The sequence below is a fragment of the Scyliorhinus torazame genome, chromosome 9 (genome assembly GCF_047496885.1).
Source record: "Scyliorhinus torazame isolate Kashiwa2021f chromosome 9, sScyTor2.1, whole genome shotgun sequence".
In the NCBI taxonomy this organism is placed as follows: domain Eukaryota; kingdom Metazoa; phylum Chordata; class Chondrichthyes; order Carcharhiniformes; family Scyliorhinidae; genus Scyliorhinus; species Scyliorhinus torazame.
Window position 1 is genome coordinate 134,149,967 of NC_092715.1, and position 19,639 is coordinate 134,169,605.

Sequence of the window (19,639 nt, forward strand, 5' to 3'; positions counted from 1 at the left end):
AAAACACCAAAATCTAAACAAGCACATCTCCATCCCCCAACAGTGCAAATGAAAACCTTAACTCACTCAACTGTGCCACTGGTCCCAAACCAATACAGAAGCATTACAAACAGCTTCCACAAAACAAAAAACTAGAAACTTTTGTTTCAAAGAACAGAGAAACAAAAACAAAAACATGAACGTTGCAGAAAAGTTCAAAGGTTCTCAGTCCACGACCAGTCCTTTCGTTTTCACAAAGTCCAGCGCGTCCTCAGGCGACTCGAAATAAAAGTGCTGTTCCTCGTACGTGACCCAGAGACGGGCCAGATATAACAGTCCGAACTTCACCTTTTTCTGAAAAAGGATCAACCTAATCTGGTTGAAGCCTGCTCATCTCCTGGCCACCTCCGCACTGAGGTCTTGGTAGACCCGCAGGATGCTATTGTCCCACTTACAGCTCCGTGTCTGCTTGGCCCACTGTAGAATGCGCTCCTTATCTAAGTACCTGTGGAATCTCACCACCATTGCCCTCGGGGGGTCTCCCGTTCGCGGCTTCCTCGCGAGTGCTCTGTGAGCCCTATCCACCTCCAAGAGGCGGGAGAATGTCCCCGCCCCCAGCAGCTTTTCAAACATATCTGCGATGTATACCCCAGCGTCCGCTCCTTCGGACCGTTCCGGGAGACCAATGATTCTCAAGCTCTGCCGGTGGGACTTATTCTCTGGGTCCTCCACCTTCTCCAGGAGCTTCTTCTGCTGGTCTCTCAGCATCCCCATCTCCAACTCCACCGCAGTTTGATGTTCCTCCTGCTCAGCCAGCGCCTTCTCCACCTTCTGGATCGCCCGATCTTGGACGTCCAATCTAAGCTCCAGCCGCTCAATCGACTCTTTTATCGGGTCCAAGCAGTCCCGTTTCTGCTTAGCAAAGCCTTCCTTTTTTAAAAAATTACTTTTTCTGAGTTACCAAGCCAGGGCTCAGAGTGTGGGTCGGGGCGAACCCCTAATCCAGCTCCTCGCCTGCTCCAAAAACCAATTCAAATTCAATCCAATTCATGGCCCCCACAAGACAGACATACCAGACCTGAGCCAAAAGGCTACTACACTTGATCTTAGCCAAAAAGCCGAGAAGCGATAGCAAAGCCTTCCTGAATAACTTGCATCAGCTGCTCCGTTGACCGCTGAGTCAACAAACCAGAGGTCCGGTCCTCCGCCATGCTGTCTCCCGCTGCAGCTTTGGCCCAAGCCTTCTCTGTCTTTCTGTTTCTGCCTTTACGAGCACTTCTGGTCCTTCTCTCCATGCACCGATGTGGGAATTCAGTACACAATTGCCTCTGTCATCAGTTTTACAGTTCAGGTCCGGTAGAATATCGGGGGTAAAGGTCCAAAAGTCCGACCCGAGCGGGAGCCACCAAATGTGCGACTTACTCCTTCATAGCCGCCACCAGAAATCTCTTCTGTTATTGTTATAAAACCATAAATACCTCAATAAAATGTTTATTAAAAAAAAAAAGAACAGCTGGGGGAGTCTAATCGCTTTCAGGTGCAGAAGATGTTGCCGACAATGTATGGCACCAGGCCAACACTGAAAGGTGGCATCCACAGTGGACTGCCTGGGGAAAGAAGTCAGGACATCCAGGTTTTCGGACACACTATGCTGTCCATGACTGAGATGCAGAACAGGAGAGCCCAGCCGGAGGCGGACATGTCCCGGGCACAGATGGACATTGCTGCAGTGCTCCAGAGCTTGGCCCACTCATAAAGGGTCATGGCTGAGGGCGTAGAGAGCATTGACCAGGTGCTGATTGACCTTACTCAGTCATAGAGGGAATGTCTCAGTCACAGAGTCAATGAGGGGCTCACTTGCTGAGGGGCATGTCCCAGCCACAGAGCTCCATGGCTGAGGGCATTGACATAATGGTTCAGATGAGGGTGGGCCTCCAGGACTGGCAGGTCCAGGTGATGGTGAGAGCTTCAGTACTCACCCAGCTTCCCCTCCATCCCATAGAGTAACCCAGGGGCCAGCGAGCACCCCAAGGAAGGAGGAAGTTGGGCCCATTCCCAAAGTTCTGGGGACACCCTAGTGAGCCAGGATATGTGCATGCTGCCTGGGTATCGTGCACAGATATGCATGATGTGCAGCTGGTGATTGCACACCAACTGAACGTCAGGGAGTAGAACGTCTTCCTATTAATGAAGGGCATCCCCTGTTGAGCCAGTGCTCTGAGGGCGATAGGCATGCCATCAATAACCCTCTGGACCCAAGGCATGCCAGCGAATCCTGCAGCCTGGGCATCCTTGTGGGCCTGATCCATGCTAAAGCTGATGTAGATAGATGCTCCGGCGCACAGAGCATCCATCGCATGTTGTACGGGCTGGTTTAGCACACTGGGCTAAATAGCTGGCTTTTAAAGCAGACCAAGGCAGGCCAGCAGCATGGTTCAATTCCCGTACCAGCCTCCCCGAACAGGCGCCGGAATGTGGCGACTAGGGGCTTTTCACAGTAACTCCATTTGAAGCCTACTTGTGACAATAAGCGAATTTCATTTAATTTCATGCACCTGTGCACAGACAATTGCGAGATCCGCAGAGGTCCCCACGCATGCGGTAGAATGAGCCAGTGGCATAGAAGATTCGGGTCAACGTCAACTTGATGGCTATCGGGAGTGGGCGTCCTCATCCTAACCCTCGCGGTGTTAAGCATGCCATCATCTGGCACAAGTGGCGCATTGTCTCCTTGGTGAGCCAGAGTCAGCAGCAGCACACGTGATCTAGCACTTCTCAAAGGACAAGCACTGACGGTATAAAAGTGGCCTGATGTGGCACCTCCTTCACATCTCCTCCTCCACCTGGTGAACAGCCGGCACTTGAGTCTCACCAGCTGGCCCCTGCTGCTCTAGATCAGGCTGCTGCTCTGGGACAGGATGTTGCTCTGGGACAGGCTGCTGCCTGGCGTTCTCACCACCATGCAATTGCGATGGCACTGGCAGCCAGGTATGTAGTTAGCATTTCTGGCTGAGTCCCACATTCTATATCTTGCGGGGGAGGGGGCAAGGCAGAGACTATCACCAAGGTGATGAACCCCCTGACCATCCAAAATCACCAATTACGTGGTCAGACTGTTGCGCCACCTTCAACATATACCCTACCCTGGCCCATTCAAGATCATGTAATCTGCAATGCATCCCTGTCTCCATCAGTGACTGGCACCCGACCCTTGATGCGGAAAGCCTTTATCCTCACCACCTGACTCTGCCAACTGGGGTAACGGTGGCTGTCACAACAGATGTTAGTGATGGGCTCTGTGGCCCACGTCCTGGTTCTCCCAGTGGGGTCTACTGTGGGTATCCTCATTGAGTGAGCCTTGTGCCTTCCTGCCAGAAGCTGGTTATATGGTGCAGGCAGGCATGTGGTGCAGGCATGGGGCTCTATGCTAAGAGATGGCAGGGTCTCCAGATGGGGTATCTGAGGGATGTGTACATTTTCTGGGACCTTTGCTCCAGTGTGATGTGGAGCCAGAGTTGTGACAAGGAGAGGGTCAGGTTTCCTGAGTGGGTAGTGGATGGATGGAATCATAGTTTGATACCAATGGGGCGGTGTAGACCTGCAGGGCTTGGAGACATTGCCTGATCCTTATGAGTGGGTTAGCTGATAGTCTCATCAGTGAGGCTGTTACAGTTTGCCAGGGAGGTTGCATGGGTCCTTTGTTTGGGGTTAGCTCTGTTAATACCCTGATTCTTCTGGTGTGCAGCTGTGCATCTAAGGAATGCAATGAAGAGTCCCAATACCTGGAGGTCCAGCGGTTTTTCATGGCCAAGCCCATCCCCTTGATTATACTGCTGAGACATGAGGGTCTCCAGATGGGTGGGCTGGATGGTTCTCCACATGATCAGGAGACCTCAGAGCATTTCCTAGAATGAAAGGTCACAGATATAGGTTGCGAGGGGGTAGATTTCAAACTGAAGGTGCTTCTGCAATCCTGAGGGGGTACCCCTAGTCCACATACCTGCCACCAGGTCAGTCCCCACTAGTCCCAGAGCTCCAGACATCCACACCCAACAAACCCGATTAGTGTACAAACGTTTCTTACCTCCTTGCTCTCCCTCACAGGCCATGTGCCGAGGCCCTGCTTGTAAATACTCACACCAAATCACGCCTGCGTGATTCCTGGCTGGGTGGGGTGGAGCATACCGGGTGTGTGGAGAATCGGCTTCCAATCCTTTAATCACATTGAAATGTACTCAAATCAGTGGTTTTCATGTTCACCCCGGCGCGGAGCGGGAAGCACGCTATGGCCGGTGGCAGGGGAGCGGAGAATGGAAACGCTCTGGCGCTTTTTTGACCGACATTCTCATTCTCCACCCGATTGGAATTCCCGATCACAGTTGCGGGGAACCAAGAATCCCGGCCTTTATGTTGAGATTATACAAGTGAACTTTATCTAAAACTTGAACTACAACCTAAACAGAGCAATTTCAATTGCATTTTGGGTACATTTTCCCAAATGCGCTAAAACTGAAACTATTACCAGGTGTATAATACAAAGCGGCAACTCAAACATGTTTTCTTAATCCAAGTAACATGACAAATGGGGCGGAATTCTCCGCAATCGGCGCGATGTCCGCCGACCGGCGCCAAAAACGGCGCAAACCAGTCCAGATCGCGCCGCCCCAAAGGTGCAGAATCCTCCGCATCTTGAGCGGCCGAGCCCTAACCTTGAGGGGCTAGGCCCGCGCCGGACTGATTTCCGCCCCGCCAGCTGGCGGGAAAGACCTTTGGTGCCCCGCCAGCTGGCGCGGAAATGACTTTGCCAGGCGGCGCATGCGCAGGAGCGTCAGCGGCCGCTCACGGCATCCCCGCACATGCGCAGTGGAGGGGGTCTCTTCCGCCTCCGCCATGGTGGAGACCGTGGCGAAGGCAGAAGGAAAAGAGTGCCCCCACGGCACAGGCCCGCCCGCGGATCGGTGGGCCCCAATTGTGGGCCAGGCCACCGTGGGGGCACCCCCCGTGGCCAGATCGCGCCCCCCCCGCCTCCCCCAGGACCCCGGAGCCCGCCCGCGCCGCCTTGTCCCGCCAGTAAGAGAGGTGGTTTAATCCACGCCTGCGGGACAGGCATTCCAGCAGCGGGACTTCGGCTCATCCGGGCCGGAGAATCGCCGGGGTGGGCCCGCCAACCGGCGCGGCGCGATTCCCACCCCCGCCGAATATCCGGTGCCGGAGAATTCGGCAACCGGCTGGAGCGGGATTCACGCCAGGCCCCGGCGATTCTCCGACCCGGCGGGGTGTCGGAGAATCCCGCCTATGGTTTTTATTTGTGATGGGAAAATGGGGTGGATTCTCCACTGCCCGGCATGGGTAGTGGGTTTCCTGATCCGGCGGAGAATCGAGCGTCTGGCTAAAAATGAGTGCGGCGTCGGGCGTAGACCCATTGCAATGCTCCGTTGCTCCACAGCCGGCCTCAGCTAATTTCCTGCCCTGCACCAGCAGCGCAATGTTAGTCAACGATTTGCATCGATTTAAATCTCATTAATAGGTTGGAGGCCTGAATCTCCAACCTTTCGCAATGTTTTACCCCCCCCCACAGCCGGGAGTCAGGCAGGCGGGAATTGGTGAAAATATTTACAAGCGCGAACCAGCACAATGGCTGTTGAGAGGGCACAATGAGGTAAGTGAACCTTGTAAACCTGTCAGGCTTGGTGGCGGGTACGCCTTTACCCCTGGAGCAGCATGGAACAACTTTGTGGCAAGTGTGTGGACTCGAGGTGCCCCTTTCGGGACTAGGGTTCCCTGGCTGAGACCCCCATTGCTGCTATACATTCATTTAACTCCCCTAGCTGCAACTTACTGGCTCCTGGCTATTCACATTGTTCACTGCTCACAGGATCCTGGAAATGCTCCAAGGATCACTGGTCATATGGCAACCCATCCAGCCCACCCATCTGGACATCTTCACTTCCCAACAGTATCATCAAGGGTGTAAATGTGGCCGTGCTCAATGGCTGGCCCAACAGGTATTGGCACTACTCACTGCATCCATTAGAAGCAGTGGATGCTCCACAGCAGAGGAAGCAAGGGATCAGCAAAGCTCACTCCAAACAATGAACACATGCACCGGCGCCGCAGGACCCTCCCTGGCACAGCGCCCTTCTCAGAGTAATAGCCTCACCAGTGACACTGTCAGTTAACCCACCCCTGAGGATCACGAGATGTCTCCAAGCCTTGCCTATCCACTGCATCTCTGACCCCAGCCATCCAGCCCTCGGCCAGGAACCCTGACCAGCTCTCCACAACCTGTGGGTAAAACCCAGGCTGCAGATCACTGCAGCTCAGCCACCAAAAAACTCACAAATTACTCCCTAACCCTGATGTGTAGGATAAGGTGAGGATGGTGGAGCAGGCCAACTCAGGGTGAGCATGTAATATTTTAGCATTGGATTTCAAGGAAATCTTCATCTTGCTAACTTGGCATATACTTGGCCACTTCTGCCATTGCGAATGCAAAGTAATGTGAGCACCAGGGCCAAGCCAGAGAAGACCCAGCATGACAGGAGCCTGTCCCAGAACAGCAGGGGCCAGCCAGCAAGGCTCAAGTGCCATCTGTCTATCAGGCCGAGGGGACTGTGTGTGCCACTGCAAACTCCAGCTCATCAGGGGGACCATGCGCCACCTGTGCCAGATAGTGATGTACCTGGCACTGCCGGGGTATGGAAGAGGACACCCAGGAGGACACCTGCTCCCGGTGGCTGTCAAGGTGCAGGTTGCCCATAACTTCTATGCCTCTGACTCATTCCAGGGCGTGAGCGAGGACCTGAGTGGTATCTCGCAATCGTCCACAACAGGTGCATCCATGCTGTTACGGATGCCCTATGCGCCCGAGCATCGATAGACATCATCTTCAACCTGGAGCAGACCCATCAGGATGCACAGGCAGCAGAGTTTGCCGACTTCGCTGGTATGCCCCAGGTCCACAGGGCAATCGATGGCACCAATGTCACCTTCCGAGCAGCAGTTCGACAGTTTCAATGAGAAGGAATTCCACTCAAAGAATGTGCAGTTGGTGTGCGACCATCAACTGCACATCATGCACGTCTGCACCCGATACTCCGGCAGCGTGAACATAGCATGCATCCTGGCGCACTTGCCAGTTCCCGGCACTTTCAAGGTGATCCCTTGGGTGAGAAGGTTGGCTTGTGGGCGACAAGGGTTACTTGTTGAGGTCAAAGAACGAACAACAGTACAGCACAAGAACAGGCCCTTCAGCCATCCAAGCCTGTGCTGATCATTATGCTTATCTAAACTGAAACCTTCTGCACTTCTGGGGTCTATATCCCTCCATTCCCATCCTATTCATGTACTTGTTAAGATGCTTCTTAAATGTCACTATTGTATCTGCTTCCACCACCTCCCCTGGCAGTGCATTCCCGGCACTCACCACCCTCTGTGTAAAATGTCAATTGTAAAACATTTGCCTCGCACATCTCTTCTAACTTTCCCCCTCACACCTTAGACCTCTGCCCCCTGTCAAAACTGACCAGAAAAGCGAACACTTTAACTAACCACTACAAACCGGAAATCGGTTTTGACAGCTGGGGACACTGAGTGATGATTGAATTACCAGGAGTGATGAAGTTAAGCCAAGCCTAACTGAAGTTGTCAGGTTTTTTACATTAAGATTTAAGTGCCCTACTATATCCGCCTTAAACAAAGATTCTAGACTTTTCCTTCCGTTAGATGTGAAATTAACTGGCCTTTATTTATCTACTATCTGTCTCCCTCCTATTTTGAATCCAGGAGTTAATTTCCACCCGAGGAAAAAGCATCCGACTATCCACTCTGTCTATACCACTCATAATTTTGTAAAGCTCTATCAGGTCACCCCTCAACCACCGTCGTTCCAGTCAAAACAATCCGAGTTTATTCAACCTCTCCTCATAGCTAATACCCTCCAGACCAGGCAACATCTTGGTAAACCTCTTCTCTACCCTCTCCAAAGCCTCCACATCCTTCTCATAGTGCAGCAGCCAGAATTGTACTCAATGTTCCAAATGTGGCCTAAGTAAGGTTTGGTACAACTGCAGCATGACTTGCCAATTTTTATACTCAATGCCCTGACCGATGAAGGCAAGCATGCCTTATCCACCTGAGTTGCCACTTTCAGTGATCTGTGGACCTATATGTCCAGATCACTCTGCCGGTCAATATTCCCGAGGGTTCGGCCATTTTCTGTATATTTCCCATCTGTATTAGACCTTCCAAAATGCATTACCTCACATTTGTCCGGATTAAACTCCATCTGCCATTTCTCTGCCCAAGTTTCCAACCGATCTATATCCTGTTGTATCCTCTGACAATCCTCAACACTATCCGCAACTCCACCAACCTTTGTGTCATCCGCAAACCTACGAATCAACCAGCTACATTTTCTTCCAAATCATTTATGTATACTACGAACAACAAAGGTCCCAGCACTGATCCATGCGGAACACCACTAGTCACAGCCCTCCATTCAGAAAAGCACCCTTCCATTGCTACTGTCTGTCTTCTATGACTGAGTCAGTTCTGTATCCACCTTGCCAGCTCACCTCTGATCATTTGTGACTTCACCTTTTGTACCAGTTTGCCATGAGGGACCTTGTCAAAGGCTTTACTGAAGTCCATATAGACAACATCCACTGCCCTTCCTTCATCAATCGTCACTTTCTCAAAAACCTCAATCACGTTAGTGAGACACGACGAACCCCTTCATGTCATGGTTAATGATGCCTGTGTGGAGGCCCCAGACTGAGGTGCAGAACTGTTATAAAGATACTCAGGCAGAAACCAGGAGCATCATTGAGCGGTTCATTGGCATGCTCAAGGTGTATTTCTGATGCCTGGACTACTCTGGTGGAGCATTCCATTATAGCCCCCAGGGAGGCTCGTGACTGCCTGCTGCGTCCTTCATAACATGGCACAGCAGAGGGGCAACATGCTGAAGGAGGAGGAAGAACAGAAGGCCACATTTGATAAGGAGGGTGTCCAGGAAGATCTGGGTGTGGAGCCTGAGCTGGTACGGCAGGCCACCCAACGTGTGATCCAGGGCCGCACATGGGACAACCTCATCACCACCTGATTTACCAACCAGGAGGCCAGGCTAACGGCAACTCGACTGCCATTTCCCACCTCTGCCCCCTCTCACTTTAACCACTCCTCCCAACCAGAATACACTTCTCCCTGAGCCTCTCACCCCATCCCTCTCCCATAGTCCTTTACTCCACCTTCCCCCTAGTCTACCACTCCTTACCATTACCACAGCTTCCCCTTCCCCCTCCAAGGGTCATACCAGCATCACCATAGGATGTTGGCTCTGGGTTGGCAGGATCGGCAGTCTTGTCTGTGGGATGGAAGATGATGACGACTTGCTGTGAGATTAGCTCTGATGCCAATCCCATTTACTGCCTGTCGCTAGAATTCTGCGCTACTCACCGTTGGTAGCGGAGTTCCTGATTCGGTGCAGAATTCAGCCCTGTGCTTCTTTGAATGTTTGTTTTATTGGCTGACAAAGTGCATTTGAACTTCAATTTTATACAGACGTTTGTGATGGTGATTTAACTAAGGTAACATTCTCTGTTGCAGGCTGATGCCAAAATAAATGAACTACAGAATGAAATTATAATCATGAGAGAAAATTACAATCAAAAATTAAGATTTCTTCAGGATCAGTTAAATAAAAAGATACCAGACTTGAAATCAGTGAGTACTTTTCCTCTTCATCCTATACCACTAAATTGAAACATTGGCCAATTTATGTCTGAGTTTCCAATGTTAACCCATTTGTAGCTGCAAAATATCTTGGGTGGAATTCTCCATTTATGAGACTAAAGTGTTGACGCCAGCACAGAATTTGTGGAGTTCTGCTACAGCAAAACTGGCACAACACCTGGACCAATTCTGCTACTGTTAAGGGGCTAGCGCCGGTGCCATATGGAACACAATCGATTCTAATGAAAAACGGTGCGGGATTCACCAATTCGATAACCCTAAAGCTTTCTCTAGATATGTCAGAAATAAAAGAATGACTAGGGTAAGAGTAGGGCCAGTCAAGGACAGTCGTGGGAAGTTGTGCGTGGAGTCCGAGGAGATAGGAGAGGTGCTAAATGAATATTTTTCGTCAGTATTCACACAGGAAAAAGACAATGTTGTCGAGGAGAGTACTGAGATTCAGGCTACTAGACTAGAAGGGCTTGAGGTTCATAAGGAGGAGGTGTTAGCAATTCTGGAAAGTGTGAAAATAGATAAGTCCCCTGGGCCGGATGGGATTTATCCGAGGATTCTCTGGGAAGCTAGGGAGGAGATTGCTGAGCCTTTGGCTTTGATCTTTAAATCATCTTTGTCTACAGGAATAGTGCCAGAAGACTGGAGGATAGCAAATGTTGTCCCCTTGTTCAAGAAGGGGAGTAGAGACAACCCCGGTAACTATAGACCAGTGAGCCTTACTTCTGTTGTGGGCAAAATCTTGGAAAGGTTTATAAGAGATAGGATGTATAATCATCTGGAAAGGAATAATTTGATTGGATTGGATTGGATTTGTTTATTGTCACTTGTACCGAGGTCCAGTGAAAAGTATTTTTCTGCGAGCAGCTCAACAGATCATTACGTACATGAGAAGAAAAGGGAATAAAAGAAAATACATAATAGGGCAACACAACATATACAATGTAACTACATAAGCACTGGCATCGGATGAAGCATACAGGGTGTAGTGTTAATGAAGTCAGTCCATAAGAGGGTCATTTAGGAGTCTGGTGACAGTGGGGAAGAAGCTGTTTTTGAGTCTGTTCGTGCGTGTTCTCAGACTTCTGTATCTCCTGCCCGATGGAAGAAGTTGGAAGAGTGAGTAAGCCGGGTGTGAGGGATCTTTGATTATACTGCCCGCTTTCCCCAGGCAGCGGGAGGTGTAGATGGAGTCAATGGATGGGAGGCAGGTTTGTGTGATGGACTGGGCGGTGTTCACGACTCTCTGAAGTTTCTTGCGGTCCTGGGCCGAGCAGTTGCCATACCAGGCTGTGATGCAGCCTGATAGGATGCTTTCTATGGTGCATCTGTAAAAGTTGGTAAGAGTCAATGTGGACATGCCGAATTTCCTTAGTTTCCTGAGGAAGTTGTGCTTTCTTGGTGGTAGCGTTGACGTGGGTGGACCAGGACAGATTTTTGGAGATGTGCACCCCTAGGAATTTGAAACTGTTAACCATCTCCACCTCGGCCCCGTTGATGCTGACAGGGGTGTGTACAGTACTTTGCTTCCTGAAGTCAATGACCAACTCTTTAGTTTTGCTGGCATTGAGGGAGAGATTGTTGTTGCTACACCACTCCACTAGGTTCTCTGTCTCCCTCCTGTATTCGGACTCATCGTTATTCGAGATCCGGCCTACTATGGTCGTATCGTCAGCAAACTTGTAGATGGAGTTGGAACCAAGTTTTGCCACGCAGTCGTGTGTGTACAGGGAGTAGAGTAGGGGGCTAGGTACGCAGCCTTGCGGGGCGCCGGTGTTGATTAGAGATAGTGAACACAGTTTTGTGAAGGGTAGGTCGTGCCTCACAAATCTTATTGAATTTTTTGAGAAGGTGACCAAACAGGTGGATGAGGGTAAAGCAGTTGATGTGGTGTATATGGATTTCAGTAAAGCGTTTGATAAGGCTCCCATGGTAGGCTACTGCAGAAAATACGGAGGCATGGGATTCAGGATGATTTAGCAGTTTTGATCAAAAATTGGCTAGCTGGAAGAAGACAAAGGGTGGTGGTTGATGGGAAATGGTCAGACTGGAGTCTAGTTACTAGTGGTGTACCACAAGGATCTGTTTTGGGGCCACTGCTGTTTGTCATTTTTATAAATGACCTGGAGGAGGGCGTAGAAGGATGGGTGAGTAAATTTGCAGATGACACTACAGTCAGTGGAGTTGTGGACAGTGTGGAAGGATGTTACAAGTTATAGAGGGACATAGATAAGCTGCAGCGCTGGGCTGAGAGGTGGCAAATGGAGTTTAATGCAGAAAAGTGTGAGGTGATTCATTTTGGAAGGAATAACAGGAAGACTGAGTACTGGGCTAATGGTAAGATTCTTGGCAGTGTGGATGAGCAGAGAGATCTTGGTGTCCATGTACATAGATCCCTGAAAGTTGCCACCCAGGTTGAGAGGGTTGTTAAGAAGGCGTACGGTGTGTTAGCTTTTATTGGTAGAGGGATTGAGTTTCGGAGCCATGAGGTCACGTTGCAGCTGTACAAAACTCTGGTGCGGCCGCATTTGGAGTATTGTGTGCAATTCTGGTCGCCGCATTATAGGAACGATGTGGAAGCATTGGAAAGGGTGCAGAGGAGATTTACCAGAATGTTGCCTGGTATAGAGGGATGATCTTATGAGGAAAGGCTGAGGAACTTGAGGCTGTTTTTGTTCGAGAGAAGAAGGTTAAGAGGTGACTTAATTGAGGCATACAAGATGATCAGATTGGATAGGGTGGACAGTGAGAGCCTTTTTCCTCGGATGGTGATGTCTAGCACGAGGGGACATAGCTTTAAATTGAGGGGAGATAGATATAGGACAGATGTCAGAGGTAGGTTCTTTACTCAGAGAGTAATAAGGGTGTGGAATGCCCTGCCTGCAACAGTAGCGGACTCGCCAACACTAAGGGCATTCAAATGGTCATTGGATACACATCTGGATGATAAGGGAGTAGTGTAGATGGGCTTTAGAGTGGTTTCACAGGTCGGCGCAACAACGAGGGCCGAAGGGCCTGTACTGCGCTGTAATGTTCTCTGTTCTATGTTTCGCAATTGACACTCAGGAGGCTGACAAGCTGCAGTCGCATATACACACTTCACTTCCCACACACACCATCCCAGCCAACAAGATGGCAGCGAGGAGAGCAGCCAAACGTTCACGAACGCAGAACTCAAGACCATCCTGGACGCCGTGGAGGAGAGGAAGATGACGCTGTACCCTGGCCTGGGAAGGGGGCTGCCAGCCACCGCTTATTGCCGTGCCTAGGTGCAGGTGGCAGAGGCGGTCAGCGCCATGGGCAATGTTGTCCTGACCAGCCAGGAAAAAACTGCACAACCTCCTCAGGGCGGCCATGGTGAGTAGGCAGCACTCTGCCCCAGCTGATACAGCTGAAGGTGGTGTATAGGGCACACCTCACAAAGGCGAGGATGAGCCGACTCTTTGAGGGGATAGAGGATGTTTGTGAACATTGCAGGGGGAGGGGGTTTTGGTCCTGTCCAAAGCTGGAGGGGTATTGGAGGGAGGTGTTCAGGGTAATTTCAAAGATGGTACATGTGAGGCTTGAGCCGGGTCCTCTGGAGGCCATCTTTGGGGTATCGGATCGGCTGGGGTTGGAAGCGGGTGCAGAGGCAGATGTTTTGTATTCGCCTCGCTGATCGCCCGAAGGCGGATCCTGTTGGGGTGGTGGTCAGTTTCTCCATCCTGTGCCCTGGCGTAGCGGGGGCATCTGTTGGAGTTTTAACATTCGAGAAGGTGAAGTTTGAGTTGAGGGAAAGATGGAAGGATTCTACAATTCATGGGCTTTGTTTATTGGGCACTTTCAAGAATTGGATGACATTGAACATTAGTTTGTCACCCTCACACTACACCACCCTCACCATACCCCACCCACACACTCACCCCCACCACCTCCTGGCCCGCGGTCTAATCATGAAAAAATATTTTTATTCTCCTTTTTCACAATTGCATCCAAATTCACACCCATCAACAAACAATCAATGGTAACAAATACAATGGCAATCCCATGGCCAACAATTCCTCCGTCCCACCAACCCCCAAACAACCCTCGACATTTTAAATACAAACATCAAAGAAAAGGATTCAGAAATCCACCATCCACCCATATATAGTCACCAACAACATACACAGTCCAACCGCCCGCCCAACCCCAATGCCCCCCCCGCCCAACCCCAACCACCACCCCCCCTAATGTTCGATGTCATCCAATTCTTGAAAGTGCACAATAAACAAAGCCCATGAATTGTAGAACCCTTCCATCCTTCCCCTCAACTCAAACTTCACTTCTCGAATGTTAAAACTCCAACAGATGCCCCCGCCACGCCAGGGCACAGGATGGAGAAACTGACCACCACCCCAACAGGATCCGCCTTCGGGCGATCAGCGAGGCAAATACAAAACATCTGCCTCTGCACCCGCTTCCAACCCCAGCCGATCCGATACCCCAAAGATGGCCTCCAGAGGACCCGGCTCAAGCCTCACATGTACCATCTTCGAAATTACCCTGAACACCTCCCTCCAATACCCCTCCAGCTTTGGACAGGACCAAAACCCCCTCCCCCTGCAATGTTCACAAACATCCTCTATCCCCTCAAAGAGTCGGCTCATCCTCGCCCTATACACCACCTTCAGCTGTATCAGCCCAAACCTCGCACACGAAGTTGAGGCATTTACCTTCCGGAGCACCTCACACCACAATCCCTCCTCCATGCTCTCACCAAATTCTTCCTCCCACTTTCCCTTAATCCCCTCCAGCGGTGCCTTATCTTTTCCCAGAATCGCCCCATAAATCGTCGACACCACTCCCTTCTCCATTCCCTCTGTCATCAGCACCTCCTCCAATCAGCATTTCCCTTGACCCCATCCCAGCCTAAAGTGCTGGCACAACTGCTTCCAGATTTTCAACATCGCTACTACAACCGGACTCCCTGAGTATTTCCCCGGGGCCATCGGGAGTGGTGCTGTTGCCAATGCCCTCAGCCCCGACCTCCTGCACAGACTCTCCTCCATTCTAACCCACTGGGAGTCCCCCCTCTAACCCAGATCCTCATCTTCTCTGCGGTTGAGCAGAGCATTGGTGTGGGGGCGCTGCCGACATTGTCATCGTAAAACTAGACACTTCCTCCGGACATAGCCTCAAAATCAAAGAATCCAGTCCTTAGTCACTTTTTTGGGCCCTGGGGAGTTTCTCACTGGTTTAGCCCACATTAAGAGAGCTGGATTCTCCGTTTCAGCAGCTAAGTGCCAATGCCACGGACAATGTCACCCCCCCCCCCCCCCCCTCAACACACACACATGGACACAACCCCACACTCCCCAAGTGAGGATATCCTGCTATGGGGTCCCTTGGGGTACCCCTTCTTTAGACCCCCCCAAATCCCCTTACAGCACCCCCTTCCTTCTAGGACCCCACCCATCACTCACGCAGCATCACGGAGACCCCCCTGCCCTGCACTCCTTCAAACAATCCCCACCCTTCAAACAATCCCCATCTACTCTCTTTTCATGGGCTTGGACCCCCCCCCCCTGACTTGGCAATCCCACCATGGCATTCAGGCACCCTTGCACTGCCACCCTAGCACCCAGGCAGTGCTCCTGCTGGCGTGGCAGTGCCATACAGGCACCTTGGCAGTGCCAGGGTGGCAGTGCCGAGGTGATATCTGGGCAGTGCCAAGGTGGCAGCATTACGGGAGGGGGGGGGGGGGGGGGGCTGGGATCCACCCTGCACTTACCCTGACCACCCTGGGGTCTCCAGTAGCCCGGAAAATCCTCTGGGTGCAGTTCCGCCTGATCCACCTTTGGGTGGACCAGCACTGATCGGCGCCCAGCTGCAGCCTTACTGGGGAGGCTGCGGAATCGCGGGAAGTTTCTGGATCGCGTTCAGGTAGGTCATAAGTAGGTTTATGACCAATGTCCACGAGCGTCATTCGGTCCCGCCCATTTGGGGTGGGGTTCCAATTCCGACGTTTCACGGGACTGCGGAGAATCCCAGGAGAAGCAAGCCTTTCGGGAGGCTCACTGGAGGCCTCTCCCAGCATTCACCGGCCGCGCTGCCCTCAATCGAGAGCCCAAAGCATCCGGAGATTCGCGTCCGAGGTGTTCATAATTGAATGAAGTTTTTCCTGAAAATGGTTTGACCTGAACAGGCAGGTGTGCAAATCGGTGCATTGATGACCTGACATTCTTGACTTTCTTGTGATCCATTTAATGACTGGAACTTTTACATCTGACTGCAATCTGCACTCGTTCTGAATGATGCTCGATGCTAGAAGTGAAGCATCATAAAACTTACTTTTTAGTGTGGTACGCAGTGGAAATTCGAACAGAATCAACGCTCTACTTTAATGGACTAGCATCAATCAGTTGTACAGTGCTGATATAGTATTGGCTTATTTTTCAGTCTTTATGGATGGTCTAGTTTCACAGTGCTGTGCTATAACAATGGATTTTGAAATGTACAAGATTGTTTCTCTTATTCTCCACATAATACATTTTGACCAGGATGTCTCGGGGTGTTGGACACTTCTCAGCAAGAAGGAAAAGATGGATTAAAGAACCAGTCCACTGATGTTGTACTCATTAGCACCTCCAGCGACTGGTAGCAGAGCAATACTCTCCAAACCCTTTGGGAACAGGATAACTGCCAGCCCTGTTGTTCAGATAATGACCCATGGCACAAGGGAACTAATGAGCGGGAGAAAAATTAATTGAAAAGAGGAGAAGAGATTGTTTACAGGATTTCTCTTTAGCGATAAAAAGCAATTTATTTCAAAATCCTCCTTCCATGTTTGGGAAGGGGTTCTTGAGACATTGCAAAAAAGTTAATTATAAAGTAACTGCTGTTAAATTATTGAGTATTAATAATACAAAACTATTTGTAATAAATTACAAAGTGGGCATAAAATAAATACGCCATGCTTGAAAAAATACTGGAAAGCATCTTAAAACCTTAAAATATTCTTTCGCAATGAAGGCAGTTAACTGGGCACCTGATAGAATTGAAATTGTCCAATTTATCAGGCTGGGCCCATTAACCAAATCTATCTACCTTCATCCCAAATAAATTGATAATCAATTATTGCAGAAATATTCCTTATGAAGGAGTGTTCCTTCCACCAAGATCCCAGTGACTAACAATAACTGTATATCCAACCAAAACAAAATAGGAGAATGAAAACTGGGGCGAAATTCTCCATTATCGGCGGAAAGTCCGCCGATCGACGCAAAAAACGGCGCAAATCCCACTTGCGTCACGTCATAAAAATGGGCCGATAGTCTGAGGCCCGAAATGGGCTAGCAGCGATGTAACGGGATCCGCGCTTGCGCAGTGGTTCACGCCGTGCAGCGTCATACGCGCTGCACGGTGTGACGGCTCATAAGGCCGCGCAGCTCCCCCCCCACCCGACCGGAACAGCCGACCGCAACACCCGACTTGATGGCTGGCCGTCGCTCAGCCCCGAGGTTCGAGTCACGCGATGTGGAGGCGCTCCTGGACACGGTGGAGCAGAGGAGGGACGCCATGTATCCCGGGCACGGCCGCAGAGTTGCCCCACGCCACAGCCGGCGTCTGTGGAGGGAAGTGGCAGAGGCCGTCACCGCTGTGGCCCTGACACCACGGACAGGCACCCAGTGCCACAAGAAGGTGAACGACCTCGTCAGAGCAGGCAGGGTGAGCCTCCCCCATATCCCCCCCTCCCCCATATCCCCCCTCCCCCATATCCCCCATATCCCCAAGTGAATCCAGCCCTAACCTTAACCTCTGCAATGCACGCGCAACCGATGGCGTGCATTCATATACCTGCCTAACACTGTTGCCTTTTACCCCTGCCACCACCCCCCCCCCCCCCCCACAGGAGAAGCGCGCACACAACAATAGGGAGCATGTGAGGACTGGAGGAGGGCCCGCTGATGAGAGGCCACTGACCGTACACGAGGAAAGGGCCCTGGAACTGGCTGGCGGACCTGAGGACCGGGAGGTTGCTGGTGCAGAGGTCGGGGGCCCACGAGCAAGTGAGCCATCAACAGCCCGTCCCCAGATCCCCCCTCCCCTATATCCCCCTCCCCCGTATCACCTGATCACTGCCTGATGTCTAACCATGCATGCTTCATTGTGTATCGCAGGACCAAACGTCCAGGCACCCATCCCCGCAGATGCACACCGCCTGCAGGATGCCCCTCGGAGACCACAGGAGACGGAGAGACCCGCACCCTCCAGCATGCGACGCCCGCAGGATGCCCCTCGCACACCACGGGAGACGGAGAGACCCGGACCCTCCAGCATGCGACGCCCGCAGGATGCCCCTCGCACACCACGGGAGACGGAGAGACCCGGATCCTCCAGCATGCGACGCCCGCAGGATGCCCCTCGGAGACCACAGGAGACGGAGAGACCCGCACCCTCCAGCATGCGACGCCCGCAGGATGCCCCTCGCACACCACGGGAGACGGAGAGACCCGGACCCTCCAGCATGCGACGCCCGCAGGATGCCCCTCGCACACCACGGGAGACGGAGAGACCCGCACCCTCCAGCATGCGACGCCCGCAGGATGCCCCTCGCACACCACAGGAGACGGAGAGACCCGGACCCTCCAGCATTCGACGCCCGCAGGATGCCCCTCGGAGACCACAGGAGACGGAGAGACCCGCACCCTCCAGCATGCGACGCCCGCAGGATGCCCCTCGCATACCACGGGAGACGGAGAGACCCGGACCCTCCAGCATGCGACGCCCGCAGGATGCCCCTCGCACACCACGGGAGACGGAGAGACCTGGAGCAACAGGGAGATGACACCCCCGTCACGTGCGGGAGCGACCACCCAGCGATGAGGGGGGCAGCCACAGGCCCCCATCACATCCGAGCCAGGACACCACTACCCAGGACACCACTATCCAGGACACCCCTACCCGGGACACCACTACCCGGGACACCACTACCCAGGACACCCCTACCCGGGACAGCACTACCCAGGACACCCCTACCCGGGAAGACGAAATACCGGACAGTGACTCAGAGTGGATGGGTGGAGACGAACCCCCACCCCAAAGTGCCATGGAGTCAGAGTGGGACGAAGAGCACGACCCAACGCCACTGCTGTCACCAACACCCTCCACCATCGCAGAAACACTCACCACGGTTGGGCACTTTAGTGATGAGGCGTCTGGTACACTCACTGGTGCGCACAACACAGCCGTCCCGGTACAGCAGGTGGAGGTAGGAGCAGCAGAGGGACCGGGCGGTCGGAGGGCAGCCCAGGCCAAGCGAACATCTGCCGCCCAGATGGATCCCGGGTTCCTGCAGTTACCACACCCACACATAGATCCGATGCAACCACCGACACGGAGACGAGCGAATAGGGTGACGGGTGGCTTGCGGCGGCTGCGGTCGCAGGTGGAGGAGTCCACCCGCGTCCAGGAGCTGGGAGTGGTCCTGGTCATGCGTGCCACCCAGGCTGACACCGCACGGGTGGCGTCCGCGGTGGAGGCAATGGGTGCGACGGTGTCAGACATGGGGAATGGTTTGCGAGGCCTGGGGCCTTCCGTGCAGGCGGCGTCTGTGGCCCAGGAAATGGCTGCCCTCTCACAGGAGGCCATGAGTCAGCGCCAGATGGCAGAGGCGCTCAACGCCATAGCCCAGTCTCAGCAGGCCATGGCCCAGTCTCAGCAGGCCATAGCCCAGTCTCTGCAGGCCATGGCCCAGTCTCTGCAGGCCATGGCCCAGTCTCTGCAGGCCATGGCCCAGTCTCTGCAGGCCATGGCCCAGTCTCAGCAGGCCATGGCCCAGTCTCAGCAGGCCATCGCTGAGGGCATCGGCGCCAGTGGCCATGTGCGAGCCGGCGTCGCACTGTCACAGACAGGGTTTGACAACCCCCTGGGCTCCATGGCTGCAAACCTG

General features: G+C 52.5%; 1 protein-coding gene and 1 non-coding gene across 2 annotated transcripts in view; one reads left to right on the forward strand and one right to left on the reverse strand.

The window, feature by feature from the left end:
- LOC140429483 (uncharacterized) overlaps positions 1-19,639 on the forward strand; it is a 313,043-nt gene that overhangs the window by 51,226 nt on the left and 242,178 nt on the right. The window contains exon 4 of the mRNA XM_072516535.1: positions 9,589-9,705. Coding sequence (XP_072372636.1) covers positions 9,589-9,705 — 117 coding nt within the window. The remainder of the gene's footprint in view (positions 1-9,588; positions 9,706-19,639) is intronic.
- Positions 924-1,109, reverse strand: LOC140430156 (U2 spliceosomal RNA). The gene has a single exon (XR_011949339.1). It is a non-coding gene; the product is annotated as a U2 spliceosomal RNA (small nuclear RNA).